Here is a 20859-nt window from a genome sequence, read left to right on the forward strand (position 1 = left end):
GATGCTTCCTTGAGCTTTAAAAACACACAGTAACAACAATTTCACCAGCCTGTGAGGGGCTGGGCTGGTGTCTGATTTCTGTCTTTCTTCCTGGCTTTCCTGTTGAATTTTTTTTCTATATGTTGGGTTTTTTTCTCTTCCATTACCCCTCTGCAAAGAAGGCCCCATTTCCCTGGATCTGTCAGAAAGTAGGTGCTGCTGGGTTTGATGCCATTTCTGTTGGGGCTCAGAGCTGAATCACTGAAAACAGTTTAGGAACTGGGTTTATTTCTCTGGGCTTCAATGCATGTTGGTGAATGAAAAAATCTCATGTTAGGCCTGCTGAGATAAAATTCATGCTTTTGTTAGGCTGGGAGGCTTGTGATGTCTACCTTAAATAAAGTAAATAAAAGTAAAATGGAAATGAATGTGCTGGCCAATGAGGATGGGAGAAAAAATTCATCAATTCTAGGTGCTCACTCTGCTGTAGAGTGAGCACACAGTGCATGTCCTCAGAGGTGTGGTGGTGGATGTTCTGGGAGAACCTGTACAATTAAAGGATCATCCAGGAAGGGCTTCTGCCTTTCTTAATAGGGATATCTAATTTCCTTCTTGTCTGTGACAAATATTAAATTTTATATGAATCAGCCCAGGGTACCAAACTGGTGCCCAGATATTCCTCTCCTCTGTGTGGAGGTGTCCTTGATCTCAGTCCTCTTTGCTCACAGACTGAGCTGATTTCCAGGCAAGCTGATTTCCACCTTTTCCCCTGCTAATGAATATATCCTATAAAAGCAAGGCAAAAGCTTATTGTCATTGGGAGATATGGCTTCAGGAGGGCTGGTACACATTCCTTTTATACTGATTTCTGTGATAAGCTGTTGTGTAGTAAAAAGCTATTTCTATTTTGCATGGCGACAAAGAAGAAAAAATAAAGTTGCAGCGACAATCATTTCATTAGGAAAAGCTCCAGAATACAAGCAGGACCTCTAGGAAAAAGCTCTGATTTAAAATTGACACTTGTATAAATAATTTTGATTGGTTAATGTAAGTTTAATACTGATGACCAGCTCTAAAACCAGGGAAAGAAGGTGGGGAATCAGATTAATTAAGGCATCTCCTTGATTTTTCTATGTTCCGGTTTGCCTGTTTGTCCTCTGTACAGTATTTTAGGATAGGCTGTAATTTGACTGAGGACCTAAGCCGAATCCATGAACACTAGCATTGTGTTATTAGTAATTTAGTTAGTAATTGCTGTTGTAGGGTCACTGGTATGATATGACTGAGGAAGAAGAAAAAATACTCAGACAACCAATTACTTCTGTAGGGCATCATATAGGAGAAGTCAGGAGACCAGACTGGTTGATGAAAAAGTAGAAGTAATTTCTTTTTTCTCCCAAACCTACATATAAGTTTTATTTTACTCACACTAAGCTTACAGGACTCTGATTGCTGTTGAGCTCCAACCTAAGTTGCTTATGACTGAGGTTTATATTTATATACTAGGGCCAGCCTAGACCTCTATTTAATTGATGTCAAATAATTAGTGGAAGATAGGAGCAAGGAGACAAGAGATGAAATCATGCAGGGATGAGAAAAGTAACAAGGATTCACTTGTTTTTGATCAGGGCTTAGCAGGAGGTGAATTTAGGATTCATTTTCTCTGCTTTCTTACATCCATTTGACAGAGAAGGAATGGGAAACGAGAGGGAGCTGAGGCACCAGAACATTCTGAGTCTTGGGTGTGTTTGATTTCTCAGTCATTTTGTGGAAAGCTCTCAGGAGCTTTTTCATGGGGTAAGAAGCTCTTCAGTTTCTCAGTGTCAGCCACAGCAGACATTGCCTGGATGTGTCACAGTACTGGGTGGCTGGAGCTCCTCTGGGGACATGGGAGTTGTGCTGCCATGGTCAGTGAACACTAAAGGAGCACCAGAATGACTGTGCCCTGACAGGTCCACTGTTCTGCTGCCCATGGTGTCTCCTGGTGCTGCAGAAGGACATCCCATTGCCAGGCAGAGATGCCACATTCCTGAGGATGAGCAGGTGCTGTTGGATCCCTGTGAGGGGTCAGTGATGCCAGCTGGGGGGTGACACCAGACTGTCTTTGCCACAGCACCGCTGACTATTCCTGTCCCTAAACCTTGCATTAAAATTTTCCATTCCATTTTCATAACCAAGAATGGAAAGTTTCAATTAAGACCTCAAAATTTAGTTGCAAATTACAAGCATTGTTTTTCGAACAGAGGGAAAAAATACCATGTTGAGGCTGTAGCATGCAGCTTTTCCGGTGTGAAGCTGTGGTTTGTGAGCCCCTTGCTGCCCCCCTTTTCTTTGCAAAGCTGCAGCACTCAAAGGGGTTTGCAGAATGTCAAGGGCAACAGCCAGCAACCAGGCACTCACACTATTTTTCCACTGTAGCCACATGTTTCCAACTTGGTGGCCAATGCTGCCCACTCCTCTGGGTACTCTGTGTGCACGTCACTTACCTTAAAATCCAGAACGCAAACCACAAACCCTCCTGTGCTCTCACCTCTCCTTGGTGTAGCCCTTTAACTGACCATAGGGTGGAAAATCTCCATAATCTCCAGGCTTGTTGGTAACTCAGATGAAAGTTTGATAGGAGACCTGGATGTGTTGTGAGTTTTCCTTGTGGGAAGCTTCCTCTCTTGATGCTGCAGAGCTCGTTTGTGCTGGCATTCAGTAATCAGCAATGTGTGGTGGTATCTCCTGGGGACTGGTGACAATGTACTCTGCCAGTGCCCCAGCTGCAGGTAACAGAGGACAGGCTGGTTTTCTGCCTCTTTAATCTAAATACCACAGATTTGAACTAGAATTAAAAAAGAACCTCATGTTTTTCTAACTCTACATAGACTTAAGAAAAGGTAAATTTTCTGCTTGGCTCCAGCATATTTTTTGTCTGAGCTGTTCAAGTAGGTGAACTGGTCTCATCATCTCATTTCCAATTCTCACAATCAGGTTTCTGTTGGGTTGAAGGCACTGTTTGATTGTTGTCCTCTGAGTTCATCTCCCTTCCAGGGCCTCATAGCCTTGGTGCAATCCCCACAGCTGATGTCTCCTGTCGCCACCAATCCAGAGTCCTGCCATGTTCACCTTCTTCCCCAAAGACCCTGGGCAGGAAATCCTGGTGGAGATCCCTCAGGGAGTTTCTGGATCCATCTGTGTGGTGCATGAGGATTTCCCCACAGCAGGGTATTGCTGTGCATCTTTACTGTTAAAATCTTTGAGAGGGAATTAATTTCCACAGCAGGTCACACCTAATGGAATGGAGGAAGGGTTCCCATTTCTGTTCTCCACCTCTCCTGCTGGCAGAGCTGGCAGGAGGGAAACCCATGGCTTGCTGGAGATAAATTTCTTCAACCATTTTGTGGTCCTATTAATAGTGCTTGCTGGCTTACACAGCTTATTTCTTCTCAATTTTGCATTTATTTGAAAAAAACCCAACCCCCTCTGTTGATTTAGTCCTGTAAGATGCAACCCTAAGCCACAATACTCTGTTCAAAAGGGGCAGGATGGGAGGGATAGTGGCATCAAAAAGCAGCAGCTGGTTTAATGCTGTCCTGCCATCAACAAAACAAACTAGATTTGGTGTTGTTTCACTTTTAACAGCCTGGTTCCCACCAGCACTGCAAGAGAAGTGTGTGATTATTCTTCCCATGCCTGTTCTCCTGTAGGCACCACTGCACTTCCTGTCAAATCATGCCTAAAACAAATCCTGCAAACTTTATTTTTATGCACATTAATTTCTTTGCATTTATGTGTTGCAAATACAGAACTGCAGAAGGATTTTATAGAGAGTGGGCAATAGAGGGGAGGGTGAAATTTGGAGTAGGTGATTGTGAAGTGTTGCATGAAAGGAAAACCAGTCTTGACTTGCCTATAAAGTTTGGGTTAAGACAGGTACTACCATGGGAATATCAACTCTTTTCCCAGCAGGAAAAGCAAATTGTATGTCAGCAGGCAGGAAGGAAATTAGATATAAACCAGAGAACACAGCTTTGCCATTGTAGGGTCCAGTGGTCCGGTCCACAGCCAAGGCATGGTCCAATGCACTGCATAAATCCTGAATGCTGTGTTCTTCTCACCCCTTAGCACACAGAGGGGACTCAAATAAGAAGTAGTAGAGCAAGCAAAGGTTCAGAGCAGGACAAAATGTAGGATCACAGGTCTGGGATGGATTTTGTGTGTCAAGTTAGGACTCTTTACCCTGAAAACCTGATTTTAAAGGATTTACACTGAAGGTCTCCAGGGTCAGGAGTGGCTGGAAAGGAGTGGAGAGGGGTTGATTGTTCCCTGCCTTTTCCAGTACAGAAAATAAGGGGCAGCAGGTGAAGCTGAAAGCAAAAGAAATGTCCCTGGATGTCCTTGACAAAGGACACTGTGGGTGCAGAGCCTGGAAAAATGCTTGGGAGAGAGGCTCATTGTGGGTTACTCAATAGACAGCAACAGGCTCAGGAAATCTATTTAGTTAAAAATAGACTGAACATTAAGGGACAGTGTCATATATGATTTTCTTGTCATTATTACTTAGCCACGTGCTCACAGCCAGTGTTGGAGACAGGATGGTTTTCTGTATGAACCTTTGCTTTGAACCAAACCAGTCATTTTTATATTCTTAAATGTGAGATCTCATTACAATGTGTCATTTTAAGGAAGCCATTTGTTAAAAAACTCCACATCCATTTCCTCTGAAAAGCTATTAATTTTCCAATTATCTCATTCTTTAATGCTGGACACTTTAATCTTCCTTAGCTGTTCACCCTGCACAAGGACATTCATCCCAACAACAGATCCTGTGGTTTTCCACAGGAGAACATTTATCCCTCTTGGAAAAGGGATAATGGCCAGGAAAGATGTTTGACCCTGGGCAACTACCTCAGTTTGTGTTCCAGCTTTAGAAAAGTAAGGAGCGACCCAGGTTTGGGGACCAGGAGAATTTGCACAGAGGCAGCTTCCTTCCCCTGGCATTTCCTTGGGGATGTCACCTTGGGCTCTGCACAGCGGGATGTGACCCACGCTTTTAATTGTATCAAAATTATCATGGCTATGGCAGTGATGGACATCAGATTAAAATGAAAAGACCTGAGGAAAGGCATCAATTTCATTAATGGCTGTTCCACCACTGCTCTGACTCATTTCCTCCTGCATCCAGGTGACTTGAGACATGTATTTTAATAACAGGAATGTCATTTGCAGCTCATTGTTCAGGGCAGGAATATACAACCCCAGCCCCCAGGAATATTTTGTGTCAATATATATTTTTTAAGTGACTGTTACGAAACACCCTACCTTAAATTTTGCATTCAGTGTTGATATTAAGGCATAATGCTTTGAAGCCCCATAGCTGGGCATCAGTGCAGCCCAGCACCTCTCCCTAAGACATCAGTCAGTGAATTTACCTCGTGCTTGTGCTGGGTGATTGCACTTGGGCTTTGCTGAAGAATGGCAGCAGTTCTCCTGTGACTCTGCCTGTAAGAGCCTGCAGAGCTCAGCATCTCACCCCTGGTGTGCCTGAGTATTGATAGGACAAGGGGAGCTGGCCTCAGGTTGAGCCAAGGAAGGTTCAGTTGGATATTTGGAAAAATTTCTTCACTGAAGGAGTGGCTAAGAATTGGAACAGGCTGTTCAGGGCAGTGGTGGAGTCACCATCAGTGGCAGTGCTCAAAAAACCACCAGACATTGCACTTTGGCATGGAGGTGTTGGGTCCAAGGTTGGACTAGATGATCTTGGAGCTAATTTCCAGCTGAAAGGATTCTCTGGTTCTATGCTGTGGTGGTGCTCAGCTGTGGTGCTGCCACGTGCAAGAGCAGCATGCACCCAGCTCCTCTGAGAATGCTGTGCCTGTCCCCAGAGGCAGCTGCCCAGCTGGAAGGTTTTGTGCTGCATGTCATGCTGCCTGCACAGCCCACAGCCCCGGCAGGATGTGTGGTGGGTGAGATCACAGGCGCAGCTCTGGGCACAGAGATGTCTCCTAAGCCACAGCCCTCCTCCCTGCTGGGCCCTGTGGGGATGGAGGGTGGTTGCACATCACATTTGGTGCCTGACCTCCTGGCTGGATGCTTTAACCAGCAGCAGAGAAGAGGAGCAGCAAACCCAGAGTGGCTGCAGCTGGGGCAGGGTGCCCCTGGTGCTTGGCACCAGCTTGTGGGCTCAGCACAGAATCTCAGAATTGCTTAGGTTGAAGAAGAATTTTAAGGTCATTGAGTCCAACCCTCGACCCAGCACTGCCAAGGCCACTACTAAAGCATGTCCCCGAGTATTGTATTTGCGGGGTTCCCAGACGAAGGAAGGAATGATGAATCTGACTCCATGTTCTCAGAAGGCTAATTTATTATTTTATGATACTATATTATATTAAATAATACTATACTAAAACTATACTAAACTATACTAAAGAACACAGAAAAAAGGATACTTACAGAAAGCTAAAAAGATAATAATTAAAAACTTGTGACTCCTTCCACAGTTCCGACACAGCTTGGCACTGATTGGTCATTAAGTCAAAACAATTCACATGAAACCAATGAAACAATCTCCAACCACATTCCAAAGCAGCAAAACACAGGAGAAGCAAATGAGATAATATTGTTTTCCTTTTTCTCTGAGGCTTCTCAGCTTCCCAGGAGAGAAATCCTGAGCAAAGGGATTTTTCCAGAAAATATGACTGTGACACCTGAGTGGCACATCTACATGTCTTTTAAACCACCCCCCCCCCCCACCAGGGATGGGGACTCCACTACTTCTACTTTCTTCATTTCTTTCAGTAAAGAAATTTTTCCTAATATCTGATCTGAAACTCCCCTGGCACAATTTCAGACCATTTGCTCTTGCCCTGACTTTTCTTTGGAGGTGTCCATTGCTCCCAATTCTCTGTAGAGGGAATTCCAGAGTTTTTTGGTGTTTCTCAGCAAGGCTCAAGCCCTTGGAAAAAAAATCAGTAATGCAAAACTTCTCCAAATTTCTCCAGGATCAAGTTTTCTGCCTGATGGAGAGGGTCAGTCCAGGGCAAGACAAAATTTAACTCTGACTCATTGCTGGGGCCAAAAAAAGCCAAGGAGAAAAACTCTGAGGTGTCTTTGTCAACCTGGCTGCCTGAGAGCTCCCTCCAATCCAAGGAGTTTTCGGGATAGGATGGAGAGGGCTTTGCCATCTGAACAAGTTTCTTTTGCTTATTGACTTCCAGCTGAGCCATTCATCTTAGGGCTTTGGGGTTTTTACATTAAATGAATTAAGTAATTTTTCTGTGCGAGATCCCCATTGCAACAGCACTTGGATATGTTATACCTGGCAGAGAAAAGATCCCGAGCTGATGTCACCACTGGGTTTTTCTTTTTTGTAGTGTTTCAAATCTGGTTTTCATTTATTAACGAGATCAGAAAGTGTAAATAATTATAATCTCTCTCTTAAAAGTGTGATGCAGCCCCCTTTCACTCACACGTGTATCTTAAAGGCTAAATGAGAAGTTGAACTTTAGTAGAAAAACACAAATGCCTAAGGGAGGAATGTTAAGGCTTCTGTCATCTTGCAAACATTTAAAGCATGGGTGAGTTTTGCTCCATGTGAAAGAACCACTGGTGTATGAACTCAAATTAACCTTTCTCATAGCCAGGTAGTAGAGGAGCAAAATGAAAACCTTACAGAAATTTATTTTTGACTTGGTCCAATATGCATTCCACTTAAATGAATGCTGGAATAACAAATATTTGTTTATAATCCCACAGCAGCTGCAGATCTCATCCTGAGTGCACTCATTATAGGTATATTGATACATACAATACTTGTTATTTCAGCAAATAATATATACTTTAATATCCAGAAATTATATTAAACAATAATTAGAATAATATATTTAAAAACACAATTTCTTGTTTATATAAGCCAGAAATTTAACACATTACTATTTTTGGATTATTGAAGTCCAGAGAAATAGCGGCAAAAAGCACTAATGCTACCAAGAGGTAATTTTTTTTATTTGTAGAAGGTTTTTTTGGGGGATTTCCTTGTAGTTTCTGGGACACATCTGATTTTATACAGTGACAGAAAAAGACATTTAGAAATTCCCACTTAACAGATCTGACCTGAATTCTTAGAAGTCCTGCTGTGAATCCATTTCTCCTGCCAGGACAACATATTTAATAAATAAACAGCTACAGTGCATGGAGCTGTTCTGGGCGAGGATAAATCTGAAGGAATTTAAACAGCACCCATGGATAATGCATCTTCTTTTTTTTGCACAGATTTCAAGTTGAATAATTTAATAGAGATGTTATTCAGCCTTTCTCCATCATTGTGCCTTACTCAACAATTTATAACTGAAAAATTGTTTTTTACATATTAGGAGCTTTAAACTCAGAGATAATTTTACTCTTCTGTCAATAATTTTCTTTCAGTTGAATGTTTTCAACTGCACCTGATGTGATTTACTTTTCTGTACCATAAAAACACAGACCATCCACATAAAAATGATTGAGCAGTTTAGAAGAAAAAAGAAAAATTGAGCACTTTCAATATTAGATTAATAACTGAGCTATTCTGTAAAGACTGGCAACTTTTTAAAAATGCATTTACAGAACTGTAACAAAACCATGAAGATTATTTACTGCAATGCCTGAAGTACCTGCATTTCTGCTCTGTATCTATGTCCTTTGAATATTTTAATACTTTCAAGATTTGCACTGTTCATTGAAAGAGTAACTGGATTATATTTTTATAATATAGAATATGAATTATATATATTCTTTATATATAGTCTATATATTCTATACTCTATATATAATATCTGTTCTATATAAAATATATAATATATACTGTAAAATATAAAATAATTAATAGTAATAATAAAATCACACTATTGCAACATGTCATTTTTGATCTCTTTTACAATTGCCTTGCCCAATGATTTGTGGGGATGAGCACAACATAGGTGAAGTTTTGCTCTTGAAGCCGTACATCTGCAAAACACTCCTTGTCCTTTTGTCTTTGTCCAAATTTTGTGGTGTCTCCTTTTGTCATTTAAGAGGAAATAGTTTATTTACATTTGAAGCAAGATATTTGGGTTATATCTATAAAATCCTGTTATTTTTCCTTCTAGGTATGGCTGCTCCTTGCTGCAGGCAGGATGGTGACAGTGGGAGACTGGAGAAGGCTGATCCATCACTGGAAGGAATCAAGGAATGAATTAGGAACCCTCATGTGCCAGGACATGGTGGCAGAAGTGACACTGTGATGGGCAGTGCTGTCACCTGTACCTCCCTCTCTCCATGGATCCAGGGATGAGGCTATTACAGAGATGCACAGAAACACTTTCCCATTAATTTTCAAGTTGGAGATGCCATGCCACATGGCATGTGAGCAGAACATGGCATCCCTGACCCTTGGCTGGCACTCACTGTGCTCTCAGCAAAGAAGCTGCAAATATCAGGGAACTGGGATAATTTTCTCAGCATCTTTCCATTGGTGTTTCTGTTTTGTGCTTATTTATGCTCTGGGGGGAAAAAAGCCTACAAAATGGGAATCTATTTTTATCTATCAGCTCTTAAAATTGTGAAACCTGCTGCTAAAATCTCTCCCAGTTTTACTGTCTAAAGCACTCTATTGATGACTGTAGAAATTACAATTATTTTTTCATAATTTCTACTGGTAAACTGCCCAAACCTGTGTTTCAATAGGCCAGACAATATCTTTGGCTGTTACTGTCCTCTCCTGTTTTCACTGCACATAGCTGATGGAGAGTCTGGGTGGGTTTTGGTTTTGCTTATTTTTTTTTTACCCCCAAATACAAAGAAAAAGTGAAGACTTAATGGGTAATCCAGACATTGAGCAAATTCTTTCTTGTGGGTGAGCAGAGAGCCAAGGAGTAAATCCCTCTCCTTTGTGCTTGTGTTATTGGAGTTGGGAAAAGTGACTGAAATCTATCAAGACAAGAGGGTGCCGTCCTGGGGAGGGGTTTCAGCCAAGGTCAGGCACTGTGAGGATGTCCTGAGTGTGGAGAAGAAGGAGCAGGAGTGGACTGGGCAGGGTTTTATCTGAGGCTGCTCACCTTCCTGTGGGAGAGGAGGGTTGGGCTGTATTTGCTGCTTGGCCATGGGAGGTGCTCTCCTGTGCTAGCTGGGGGTGGGAGAGCTGAGCAAGGTGTGGGCATTGAGGTCAGGACACCTCGAATGTGAGAAAGGCAGCTGGGATTTCAAAGCAGCTGCAGGCAGAGGGAAAGCCCCTGCTTTGTAAAGAAAAATGCTCATGGGAAGTTTCAAAGGAGGTTTCTTACAGCTGTCATGAAAAATGTACAGGCCATAAAAACTGTCTGCTTCAGGGGCAAAGCTCTACTTGCTACTTGCAGGGCAGGAAAAGGATGGTTTTAGTTAATCTAAGCTGTCACAGAGGATAAATTGTGATGTCTGGGGGTCAGAGATGCTCAGAGTCCCCTCCCTGCTGCACCTGGGGTGGGGTCTCGTGCTGGTGTCCCCACAGCTGGATGGCCTGAGAGCTTGGGTGAGTGTCACAGCCTGGGAAAGCTGGCTCAGCTTGCTCCACTGCCAGCTTTATTTACTCACTGAGAGACCAAGCTCTACAGGAAATTCAGTGTTAGAGTGGAAAGCAGCAGCACCCTGCGGCTGGGAGGGGAGGGAGGGGATGGTCAGAGTGATGCTGCTGTGCCAGTTTCACCCAAGCTCATCCCAAGACTGTGTTAGCCCCGACCCTGGGGACCCTCTGTCACCTTCCCCTTGCCCTCACAGTAGCTGGCACAGTGCTGGTGCCTGTGTGTGAGCAGATGTGGGGCTGGGGGGCACCTGAGAGCGAGCGCTCCCTGCCTGTGCTCAGCAGGATGCCAAATTTCCAGCCCCAGCTCTGCCTGGCACCCTGGGCAGCAACTGAGCCTTGTTGCCATCCATGGGGAGACCTTCCCTGCTTCTGGCATCCCTCAAGGCTCAGCACACCCAGGCATCCCTCAGGGCAGTTCTCACTGGCCATGCTGTGCTGCTGGGCTCTGGGCCAGCCCCTGGGGGCCTCTGTTTGCTCTCAGAGGTGGTGTTGACCTTCAGGCTGTGCCAAGTGTTTGGCCTTGTGTGCATGGCTTTGTCTGGTTTTCCTCTCCCACTCCTGGCTGTTTGCAGTCTCCCATGGGAGAAGACACCCTCCCAGACCTGCTCCCCCCTGCAGCTTTTGCTCTGCTTTAACTCTTTCTTGGTTGGAGGCCGTGGTTCCTTGCTTGCCACACAACCATGTGGACAAAGATACCAGCCTGCAGAAGAAAATAACTGAGTGATCTATTTGGTATTGAATAAAGCTGCACAGAGACAATTTACAAATTGTCTCTGCCCCATCCCTGCTGGTTGCGCTCAAAGTGTTACAGATTTTTATCAATCAGTATTAACAGGAGCAAAAAAAGCACCTTTGTGCTGTCCTACAGACGAACACAGAGGAGAGCCAAGGAGCTCACAGCTTTCCAGCCCACCTGAGTCCCTTTGGCACCAGCCCCTTTCCCCCTGTGCAGAGCCAGCCATGGCATTTGCCCTGCTCAGTGTCCTTTGGAAAGTGCTCAGGATGCTGCAGATTCCAGCTTGGTCCTTTTGCCAGCTGCTGTGTCCAGGAGGATATTGAAGCCATGCAGGAAAGAAATGTCTGTACTGTGGGATGAGCCCACGTCTGTCCCCTGCCAGGTCCTTCCTGGGTCACGTCCAGCAGTGCTCAGCCTTGTGCAGGGGAGGGTCCATGGCTTCTCCCTGCCTGTCTGAGGCAGGGAGGGCAGTGGGATTTACTGGGATTTACTGGGAATTACTGGGAATTACTGCCTGTGGATGCGAAGCCACAGCCTCCGCCGCAGACCTGGGAAGAGACAAGAGACATTGTCCATCAGTCCTGGACTCCCTCCTGCCCCTCCATCCCCTCCTGGGCTGCCCCAGGCCTGGCACCCCTCAGGATGCTGGCAGGGAACTCACGGTACAGGCGGTAGGCAGTGGGGACCAGGCTCAGCAGGAGCAGCAGGACACCAGCAGCCAGTGGGATCCAGACCAGGGGACTGCAGGGACCTGGGGAGAGGAGAGGACTCAGCACCTGGCACCACCCTGCCCCAGCAGCTTTGGGGATGGGGAAGGGAGGAAAGCAAGGCAGGCACTCAGAGGAGCAGAGGACGTGACCATCACCCTGAGGTAACCTTTGAAAGATGCACTACAGAACCACAGAATGACAAAATGGGTAAAGCTGGAAGAGACCACACCTGGTCCAACCTCCCTGCTCAAGCAGGGTCATGGCACAGGGTTGTGTCCAGGTGGATTTTGCATATTTTTGATAAGGGAGACTCCACAACCTGTCTGGGCAACCTCTTCTGGGGCTCAGTCTCCCTCACAGTAAGAAAGGCATTGCAGGGAACTTGGAGGTCATGAGAACGTAAACTGAAATCCATCCTGTCCCTAAACCTCTGGCTATCCCTGGGGATCCCTCCTACAGGCAGAAGTCAGCTCTATCCTGAGCAGTGTGTCCATCTGGACCAGACACCCACTCCTGCAGGGTGACACTGTGGTGGCCCCACCCCAGGACAAACTCCAGCTGAGCCCTGGGGACCCCAAGAGCTCAGCAAACCCCTTTCCCAGGCAGCCTGAGCTGAGACACAGCCGTACCTTCCCTGCTGGCAGCTTTGCTTCTGGTTGTCCGTGGCACAGGCTTTTTGGACACTGGTGCCTGTGTGGTCTTTGGAGGCAAAGCATCAACTGGGGGTAAGGACAAAAAGAGGGTGGTGAGTGTGGCACTGAGTGCAGGGACATCTCCAACAGCAGCCAAGAGGGGAGAGTTTGTGCCTTGGAATGAGCCCCAGCCACTGACCCCTGCAAAGGGCTCTGTCACTCAGAGGGGTGAGCTTGACCTGAGCCTCTGGGGGCTCACAGAAGTTACCAAGAGCTTTTAGAAGTGATAATAAAATAATGTACCAGGTAAAGAAGGCTAATGCAGGGAAAATCCCCCAAACCAACTTCAGTGATATTTGGTGCCAAATATTATCTCACCAGAATTGCACAAAATCATGGGTAGCAGGAGATTTCAGCAGCACTGGAATGTTTTAAGGGATCCCTGGATCTTTTCCGTATTCATATGGCTCTAATTGCTCAACATTTGATTTTTTTTTTCTGATAAAATGAGGGTAGGATTTATTATGGTGTATCTAAATTACAGTGGAACACTTTCATTTCTGAATATAGTTGGCCAGGAAAATAAGCCAGCGATGTCATTAAATAGCTGCATGTCTGACTGCTCAAACCATATTTATTCCACATTTTAGGTGATTGAAAACTAATTTTTTTCTTTTTTTATCCAGGATGTAAATTCTTACAGAAACTACTATTCTTTTACAAGAAAAGATGAGACATCAGGGCTCTGGGATTTATCTGGACAACGTCTCTCTCAAATTATAATAGACTTAGGGAAAAGAAACTTAAAAGCAATTTGTTTAATCATGAGAACTAAAAGGAAAAAAAGAAAATATTCAGCCAAGCCCATCTTCCCAGAGCACCTGCTGCTGTTTACTTTTTAATTGGTGTCCTTGATCAAGCTGCATTTCAAGCTTATTTTTCATGCTTTGCACAGAGATATGTGCCCAGCTGTTAAAAAACAATTCTCCTTTATCTTAAACCAGCTTTTCTCTGAGCCTGCAAGAATCCAAAAGGGATTTCTCATCCAGTTCAAGGTACAAAGTATATTTGCAAAAAAACCCCAGAAAAACTGGGACACTGGGTCTGCTTTAGAGTCAGAAGCTATAGTGGCATTTCAGTTAAATAAGTTATTTGTATCTTAGTTAAATAAGTTATTTGTCTCCCTAAAAGTCTGCAAAAATAGAGGCTGAATCCCACTTCAAATACATTAGTTTTTCTGCATCAACTGCTGCTCTGTGGTCAAAAGGAAAATGGGCTGAAAAGAGCTTCTCTATGACCCAGATGTCTGTAAAGCCTCTCTCCTGCCAGGACACCTGCAGAAAACTGCTATTCCTGTTTGGATCTCCCCAGGGATAGTGGGCTGTGACCTTTAAGGAATAAATCCCATCTCAGTTTTTTGGGGTTTTTTTGAAGGGTGTTCTTGAAAGCTCTCATCAGATTCCCCCCAGAGATGTGAGGGGTGATGCTCTGGCCTCGATGCTGATCTTTCCACTTGGAGTGAGGGTAAGGAAGAATTATGGGATGGAAGGACCTGTGAGCTGAGCAGGGCACACATCCAGCCTCTCATCCAGAGTACAGTAGGGAATGAGAAAAACACAGGGCATGGCAATACCAGGTCTTCCCATGGGAATCCTGGAGCACTAGGATCAATGCTGTGCTCAAGGCATGCCCACAGCAGAGCAACTGCTGATGGCAAAAGGACTATCACATGAAGCTGACCTAAATTTTAGTGATTTTCTGTATTTTCTGCTTTATCCGCTCTCATGGAAAAAACCCAGAGCCTCAGCTTTCCAACCCAAAATTGGGAAGAATCAAATCACCCCTTTCCCAGGCTCATCACAGCCTACTGGTGGCACATTTTGGAAGCCCGAGGGTGCTGCTTACCCACTGTGAGCTGTGTCCCACTGCCCAGGAGCAGCTGGGAGGACTGGGAGACAGAGCAGTAGTAGGTGCCGCTGTCCAAGGGTTGCAGGTTGCTGATGTGCAGGCTGTAGGAGCTCTGGGACCTGGCCTCATGGACACTGAACTTGTCCTGCCTCACGTTTGGGCCATATGTGGCTTTGCCCAGTGTGTTGGAAAACAACAGGAACTCGAAATGTTGTTTCTGCTGGCTCCAGCGGTACCAGTACACCCCGGTGTTCTCCTTCTTCAGCTCACAGAGGATTTCAGTTTTATTGTTAGTTAGGGTTAGAATATGCTCTGGAGTTTGGGTTAAAAGTAGAGTTGTATAAAAACCTAAGGAAAAAGAGAAATGTACAGGTATTATTTTAATTTCATTGCTTTCCTTTCGTGCAAAATACAGATTTTCTTTATGGGCTTAATAAAATCACAGTAGACAGACCAGGGGGGTCACACGAGTGAGCATTTTTATCAGGATGCTCCCATATTCCCTCAGAGGCATTTTTGGGTTCCCCAGCTATTGTTTTGGGCAAGCCAAATTATACAGGCAGATTTTTCTCTGTAAACACTGATCTAAGGAGTCTCACTGACAGGGAGAGAGATGGAGGGATGGTTTTGAGGGTGTCCTTGGGGCTGTATGTGTAGGGAAGAGCATCCTTGCCTGCTCCTGTGAATGCCCCTTCTCCTGCCCTTCTTACCTTTCTCATTTTTCAGACATTTTACTCCTTTTCCAACAAATTTTAGTGCCTCTTAACTGATTCGCCAAGTTTTTCTTCTAAAAGATACAACACTGATAAACATTTCAGGGGCAGAAAAAGAGACCAAAAAACATCTTGAAATGAGCCAATTTGATATTAGCTTCCAGACAATAATATTTTTCAAAGGAATTGTGAGACATGGGGAAGGAGAGGGAGTGAGGGGCAGCGGTGGGGTTCAAAGCTTTGGCTTGGCGTCGCATCGCCCTGTTTGGGCTTTGCAGCTTTGTGGGAATTATCTGAGTCTTGTTTGGCCCAGGCAGATGTGAGGGGTGCCCGTGAGAGCGAGGATGTGTCCTTGTGGAAAGGATAACAGGTAACGTGTGTTCCTTGCTGCTCAGCAAACAGTCCTGCAAAGCTGCAGATACTCTGAGCCCGAGTGAAAACAGCCCTCTGGAGATAAGGACACTCCTGCTTCCCCCGTCTCTTTCCCAGGCGTGTTTTAAAGCTGTGAAAAAAGCTCAATAATACTTGTTTCTTGTCCTTTTTTTTTTTTTACTTTTAAATGTTCCTTTTTCTTCAAAATCCTGAAGCTGCTTACAGCTTTTTCAGCCTCGTGCAGCCCTGTTAACCCAGTGGTGTGGGGAGGGGTTGGCACGACCCAAGAACATCTAAAGCCATTAAATGTGGCACAAGGTCCTGATGTCTCCCATGTTCCCAATGGGACAGGCAGAGGAGAGGGCTTTGGTGACTGACAGGGGTGCAGAGCCTTCCTCTGTCCCCACACCAATGACCCCATTGCTCCCAGTGCTGCAGAACAGTAACATTGCAATGCCAAAAGTCCAGTGTTGCACAGCAGCTGCAGCATTTCACCACATCCACTGGCTCTGTGACAATGTTAATGTCTCCTTATTATTAGAATATATAATTTTATGGCTTTAGAGAGGCTTAAATTCTCTCAGATTAAGAGAATTAAATTTAAGGTTTAAATTCTCTCAGATTTTGTCCTGGCAAACACCTGTGTGGTGTTTTAGGAGGTGAAATATGTCTGGCCATGGCACATGGGAGCTTCAGGGTCTCCTTGAGTGCCCACAGGTCTGGCTCTGCTGGGCATGGGAAACATAACTCTCAATGAAAAACTTATCCTTGACCTGTTGGAGACACTGTTATATAAGACAGAAAAGATAAGAAGAGATTCTGGAAGATCTCAGCCCAGTGCCAGTGGCCAAGCCAGGAGTGAGCTGGGATGAACACAGAGAACAAAACTCATCCTCAGTCACATCTTCAACCCCAAAACCTCTCTGCTCCCTTTCCTGGTGAATATTCAGGGGGACCATGGGGAATCACTGTGCTTGGCCAGACCAGCCTGCAGCAACTTAAAAATTATCCCTTTTCCTTTTGCATGGGCAAAGCAAAATCCCATTTATTGAAGTTTTCTCAGTGGACTCCCCACCTCACAGATCTATAGGATATCAGAACCTGTAAGGCAGAATGGTTTTATAACACACCAGTTCCAGCTGTGGCCCTGGGGAAGTACTCAGCCTTTGGATGATTTAGAAAATTTGAGACGTTTGCCATATTTGTGTTACACAGGCAGTGGAGAGAGGAGCTATTTTAACTCCTCCATTAGCAGCTCCTTACAGCCCATCTGCACTGAGGAGTAAAAACTCTGTGGTGTCTATACCACTATGTATGGAAATATGAACAGAATATAGAATAGAGTAGAGTAGAGTAGAATAGAATAGAATAGAATAGAATAGAATAGAATAGAATAGAATAGAATAGAATAGAATAGACTATTTCACTTGGAAGGGACCCACAGCAACCAACTGGTCCCACTTTCTGACCAGTTCAGGGCTGACTAAAACCTAAAGCACATTCTTAACAGCATGATCCAAAATTACTGGAAATAGCTAATAATACCCTGTAGATCTCTACTATGATGGTGTATTTAATCTCCCAGCTGCTGGAGTGCGGTGGAGGAGAGGCTCCAGCAGGATTTTAGGTGCCCTCAGCCCTCAGGAGCTGTGTCCCTCTTACCTGGGATCTGGAGGCAGATGCAGAGATGGAGCCATGGCCGGGCCATGGTGGCGGACTCGGTGACAGAGGGGTTTTGTGCCAGCTCCCCCTTTCCACTCGCTGTCACCTCTTGGTGGCAGGGCTGGATTCACCTCAGGAAGTGCTTGCCCTTCTCTGTGCAGATCTGTCACCAGCAGCTGCCCAAGAGCCTCTGCCACAGCAGCAACTGGAGCCTCACCCCTGCAGCTTCTTCTGCGCCGAGCCCCAAACCCAAGAGTCTGTCAGGGCAGCAGCCCTATGCTCTTCTCCAGCACTTCACAGGGTACCCTTATATCCCCTTTAGAAAAATAAAACCAAGAAAACTCACTGGTTTTTAATTTCTTCAGATTTCTTCATATTTCACCACCTTATTCCTCCTTCTTTTAATCGACTTCTATAAAAAAATTACAAATGTAGGGCCATGGCCTTAAAGATAAAAGGAGGAAAGCATGAATTTTGTCTGCTTTTCTCCCTGTTGAAATAAAAAAGCATTCAAAACAAGGAAAAGATGCAGTTTGATCTGTGGAGTTGTTTTCTTCAGCAGAATTTATAGCAGGTGTTTTTCTCTGAAAAATGCTGAACACCAGACCAAGCCAACATAAAGCAGAGATGTGAAGCATCACAGAAAGCTTTGAAATCAAGAGCTAGAAACCTCAAACAAATTTGTGGCTGAAAAACCACAAAAATGAGGAAACTCTGCTGGGGCTTTCCACCTCAGAGCATGTGCTGCTTCGGTAGCTGTGACAGCATGCGGCTCACAGGCAGAAATATTTAAATGATAAAATATCAGAATGGCTTTGAAATGTCTGTGAGGAAGAGGTTTGAAGCATTTGGGGTTTAGGATTCAAAGACAAGTACATGAGGTGAAATTATAGAGATGGACTGGTGTCAGCAGACGTCAATATTTTCATGTTTGGGGAAAAAATATTATTTTAAATTATTTTTATTTTCTGGCCTCTTGGCTGCCAAGTGAGATTCAGCTTTCTTTTTTGTTCCTCTCATGCAGATACTCGTGGTCCTTAGAATGCCCCAGCATCTCCCCAGAAAAGGAAATCTCACATGGGGGCACTGAGAAACCCAGTCCAGGGTTGAGCTGGCAGATGAATAGGAAAAACAATATTGCATCTTGCACACTGTGAGATTTTGTTTTATACCAGATTTTCCATACTGCTGTAACACATCCTCTCCCCATTTCTGTTCAAATTAATTTCCTGCTCGAAGCGGGTTGCTAACTGCAAAACCCTTACCACAAAAGGCTCATCTGCTAAACTTTAGGGTGGGCTGGATTGCACCTTAACTCTTTCCTGGCAGGAGAAGGCAATTTTAGTGTTTTCAAACCCTTTTAGTGCTTAGCCCTGGATATGGGTTGCAGCAACACTTGTCTCTGCTGTCCTCACCTTCTGCTCATTTGTCCCTTTTGTTTCACATCACCCCGAGACTGGGCCCTCCTTAGAATGAGGTGAAACACTCTTTTTTTCCTCGAGGTGGGGTGCAGGGAGTGCTTGTCATGAGAAATGCCACTGCAAGTGAATTTTCCCTTCATCCCTGTGTTGAAGTGTGTGAGCTGAGCCCAAAATCGCCAGCTGCTGCCATGCTCCCTCTTTTCCCACTGCTGCTGTCACCTGGAGCAACTTCTGGCTTCCTGGCCAGGACAGGAATTTTTCCCAGAGGTGGGGAATAATTTTTTGATTTTTGCCATCATTACAACCTTGGATATGGGGGTGTTACACTAGGATGATTCTCCAGGACATTATAGCAGCTTTAGAGAAAACACAAGAAATATATGAAATGTAAAAGCAAAATGTACTGGAACACAGGTGAAATGTAATTTTTAAAAAATTGCTGTTGATACACAGTGGAGCTGTTTACCAGTGGCCAAGCTGTTCTCAGGACTGGCTGTTGCCCCTACAAGAAAACATTTTGGAGGAGGGAAATCTTTGTCTGGCAGCAAAGCTCTGACAAAAATCAAAGCACGGTGTGCACGTGCAGGAGACAGCTGCTGTTTGTCACATCCCCACATTGTTTGGGGCTGCTGTCCTGGGAAGAAGACGGGAGGAAAGAAGGCTGTAAGTTGATCTTATCTGTTCACACAAGCAAGATTAGTTGGTGACCTTGCTGAGGAATAGCAGCTCCTAATCACCAGTGTTTGGCTCACGGCTGGGCCGTGCTGGGGGGAATTGTTGAATTTTGGTGTATTTGTACTATGTAGCTGCACAATTTCCAGGGGAATTTTATTCTTTTTCTGAAATTAAAGACAACCATTCCTGTCCACAGCCCAACTAGGTTCCCTGTGAACTCATCCTAGTGGGAAACAGCCCCTCTTCTTTTTTTCCAGCCTGCATCCTGACCACCTCATAGGCTGAGATTCATTTCTGGTGCTTCACCAGCTTTTCTGCATTTTTTACTCTTTCTTGTCCCCCTCTTATGAATTTTCTACAATAAAGTGTTTGTTTTGGGGTGCTGGAGTAAAGTATTGGTGTAGAAGAACAGGGTTTAGAGCCAAGAAACAGGACCTGGCTGGGGTTTCATATCTGTTAAACTCCCATGCTGCAGAGGAGCTTAATTGCAGCTGGGCTGTAAATGCCAGGCTAGAGAAAACAGCTAACATAAAAATACAGAAAAGTTCATTCTCCCTGTGCTTTTGAGGCTAAAAGGATTGATTTTGGGGGTCAGGGAAGGCTGCTCAGCCTCCAGGCCAGTCCAACACAAGTCAGTACTGCAGCATGTAAAAATAAGGGCTGCTCTGGGGGTACAGTGCAGGACTGAAACTCCCTGGGGCTCCAGCAGCTGTGAACATTTTTTATCCTATTTTAAAATATTTTAAAAAATTTTAAATGGTTTTATTCTAATGGAGGGTTTAGCTTCTGGAGTATTTCATTAGAGGTAAAAGCAGTAATGAAAATTATAGCATTTTCACTGAGTGAAACAATTGGTACCTTTTTCTGAGTGTAATAACAGGAGAAAAAAAAACCCCAAACAAGTGGGTCAAATTTTCTAAACTTCTCCAAGCTAAGATGTGGTTGGAGAGGTGAGGGGTCCATCTGCTTTTGCAGGTGCAGATTTACAGCTGCAATTCAGCTGATGCAATATCACAGTTGAGGCTCCTGACATCTCATGGGGTAACCCCAAGATCCATGTCAGTGTATGATGAGCTGGGCTGTGGCACGGAAAAATGCTGCTTTTAAAGACCAGATACCAAAATGGGTCTAAACGATGATTTATGTGAATTTTCCTGTCATTTCTTCCTTCCCTGGCAAAAAGATCTGTGCCTGGGGGGTGTTTGGTGGGATTGTGTTTGTTACAGGTGTCAGGTGTGAGCTTCCTGTGTGGTCTCCTCACAAACCCCAGGTGCTAATGGGGTGTGCAGCGAACGAGGGGGCCGTGGGGGGATCTGGGAGGATGGACGGTCAGAGGACAGGCTCCAGCTCTCCCTCTTCAGGACATTTGGTGCAAGCAGGAGTTTAGTGTGAGCCGTGCCTAATAGTGGACCTCCCCAAACAGATAAGGGGCAGTGCAGGTGCTGCCATGTGATCTCAGCTTCCCTAATCAGTGTTGAAGAGGATAAGGAAAG

At 44.8% G+C, this 20859-nt stretch overlaps 1 protein-coding gene and 1 long non-coding RNA gene across 3 annotated transcripts; one reads left to right on the forward strand and one right to left on the reverse strand.

The window, feature by feature from the left end:
- The first annotated feature begins 53 nt into the window (after positions 1–53).
- On the forward strand, positions 54–9675 carry LOC135299662 (uncharacterized). Its single transcript, XR_010361615.1, has 2 exons — positions 54–188; positions 9090–9675. It is a non-coding gene; the product is annotated as an uncharacterized LOC135299662 (long non-coding RNA).
- Positions 9676–10808: 1133 nt separating this feature from the next.
- Positions 10809–20765, reverse strand: CD8B (CD8 subunit beta). 2 transcript variants are annotated; one of them, XM_064419002.1, is made up of 5 exons: positions 17271–20765; positions 14521–14871; positions 12613–12702; positions 11935–12024; positions 10809–11821 (listed from the first exon to the last, which is right to left on the reverse strand). In XM_064419002.1, exons 1-5 carry the CDS (start codon positions 17314–17316, stop codon positions 11781–11783), a joined length of 618 nt encoding a protein of 205 aa, XP_064275072.1. In that variant the 5' UTR covers positions 17317–20765; the 3' UTR covers positions 10809–11780. The 2 variants fall into 2 exon arrangements, with proteins under 2 accessions (XP_064275072.1, XP_064275071.1); XM_064419001.1 differs by lacking the exon at positions 10809–11821 and having other exon boundaries at positions 11849–12024.
- Between the last annotated feature and the right edge of the window lie 94 nt (positions 20766–20859).

Source organism: Passer domesticus, chromosome 4 (assembly GCF_036417665.1).
Source record: "Passer domesticus isolate bPasDom1 chromosome 4, bPasDom1.hap1, whole genome shotgun sequence".
Lineage (NCBI taxonomy): Eukaryota > Metazoa > Chordata > Aves > Passeriformes > Passeridae > Passer > Passer domesticus.

Coding starts and splice junctions, on each gene's coding strand:
- CD8B (XM_064419001.1), bottom strand. CDS start 17,316: ATGGCCCGGCCATGGCTCCATCTCTGCATCTGCCTCCAGATCCCAG. Junction 12,703..14,520: donor TGGGACACAGCTCACAGTGG/GTAAGCAGCACC, acceptor CCTTACCCCCAG/TTGATGCTTTGCCTCCAAAG. Junction 12,025..12,612: donor CAAAGCTGCCAGCAGGGAAG/GTACGGCTGTGT, acceptor TCCTCTCCCCAG/GTCCCTGCAGTCCCCTGGTC.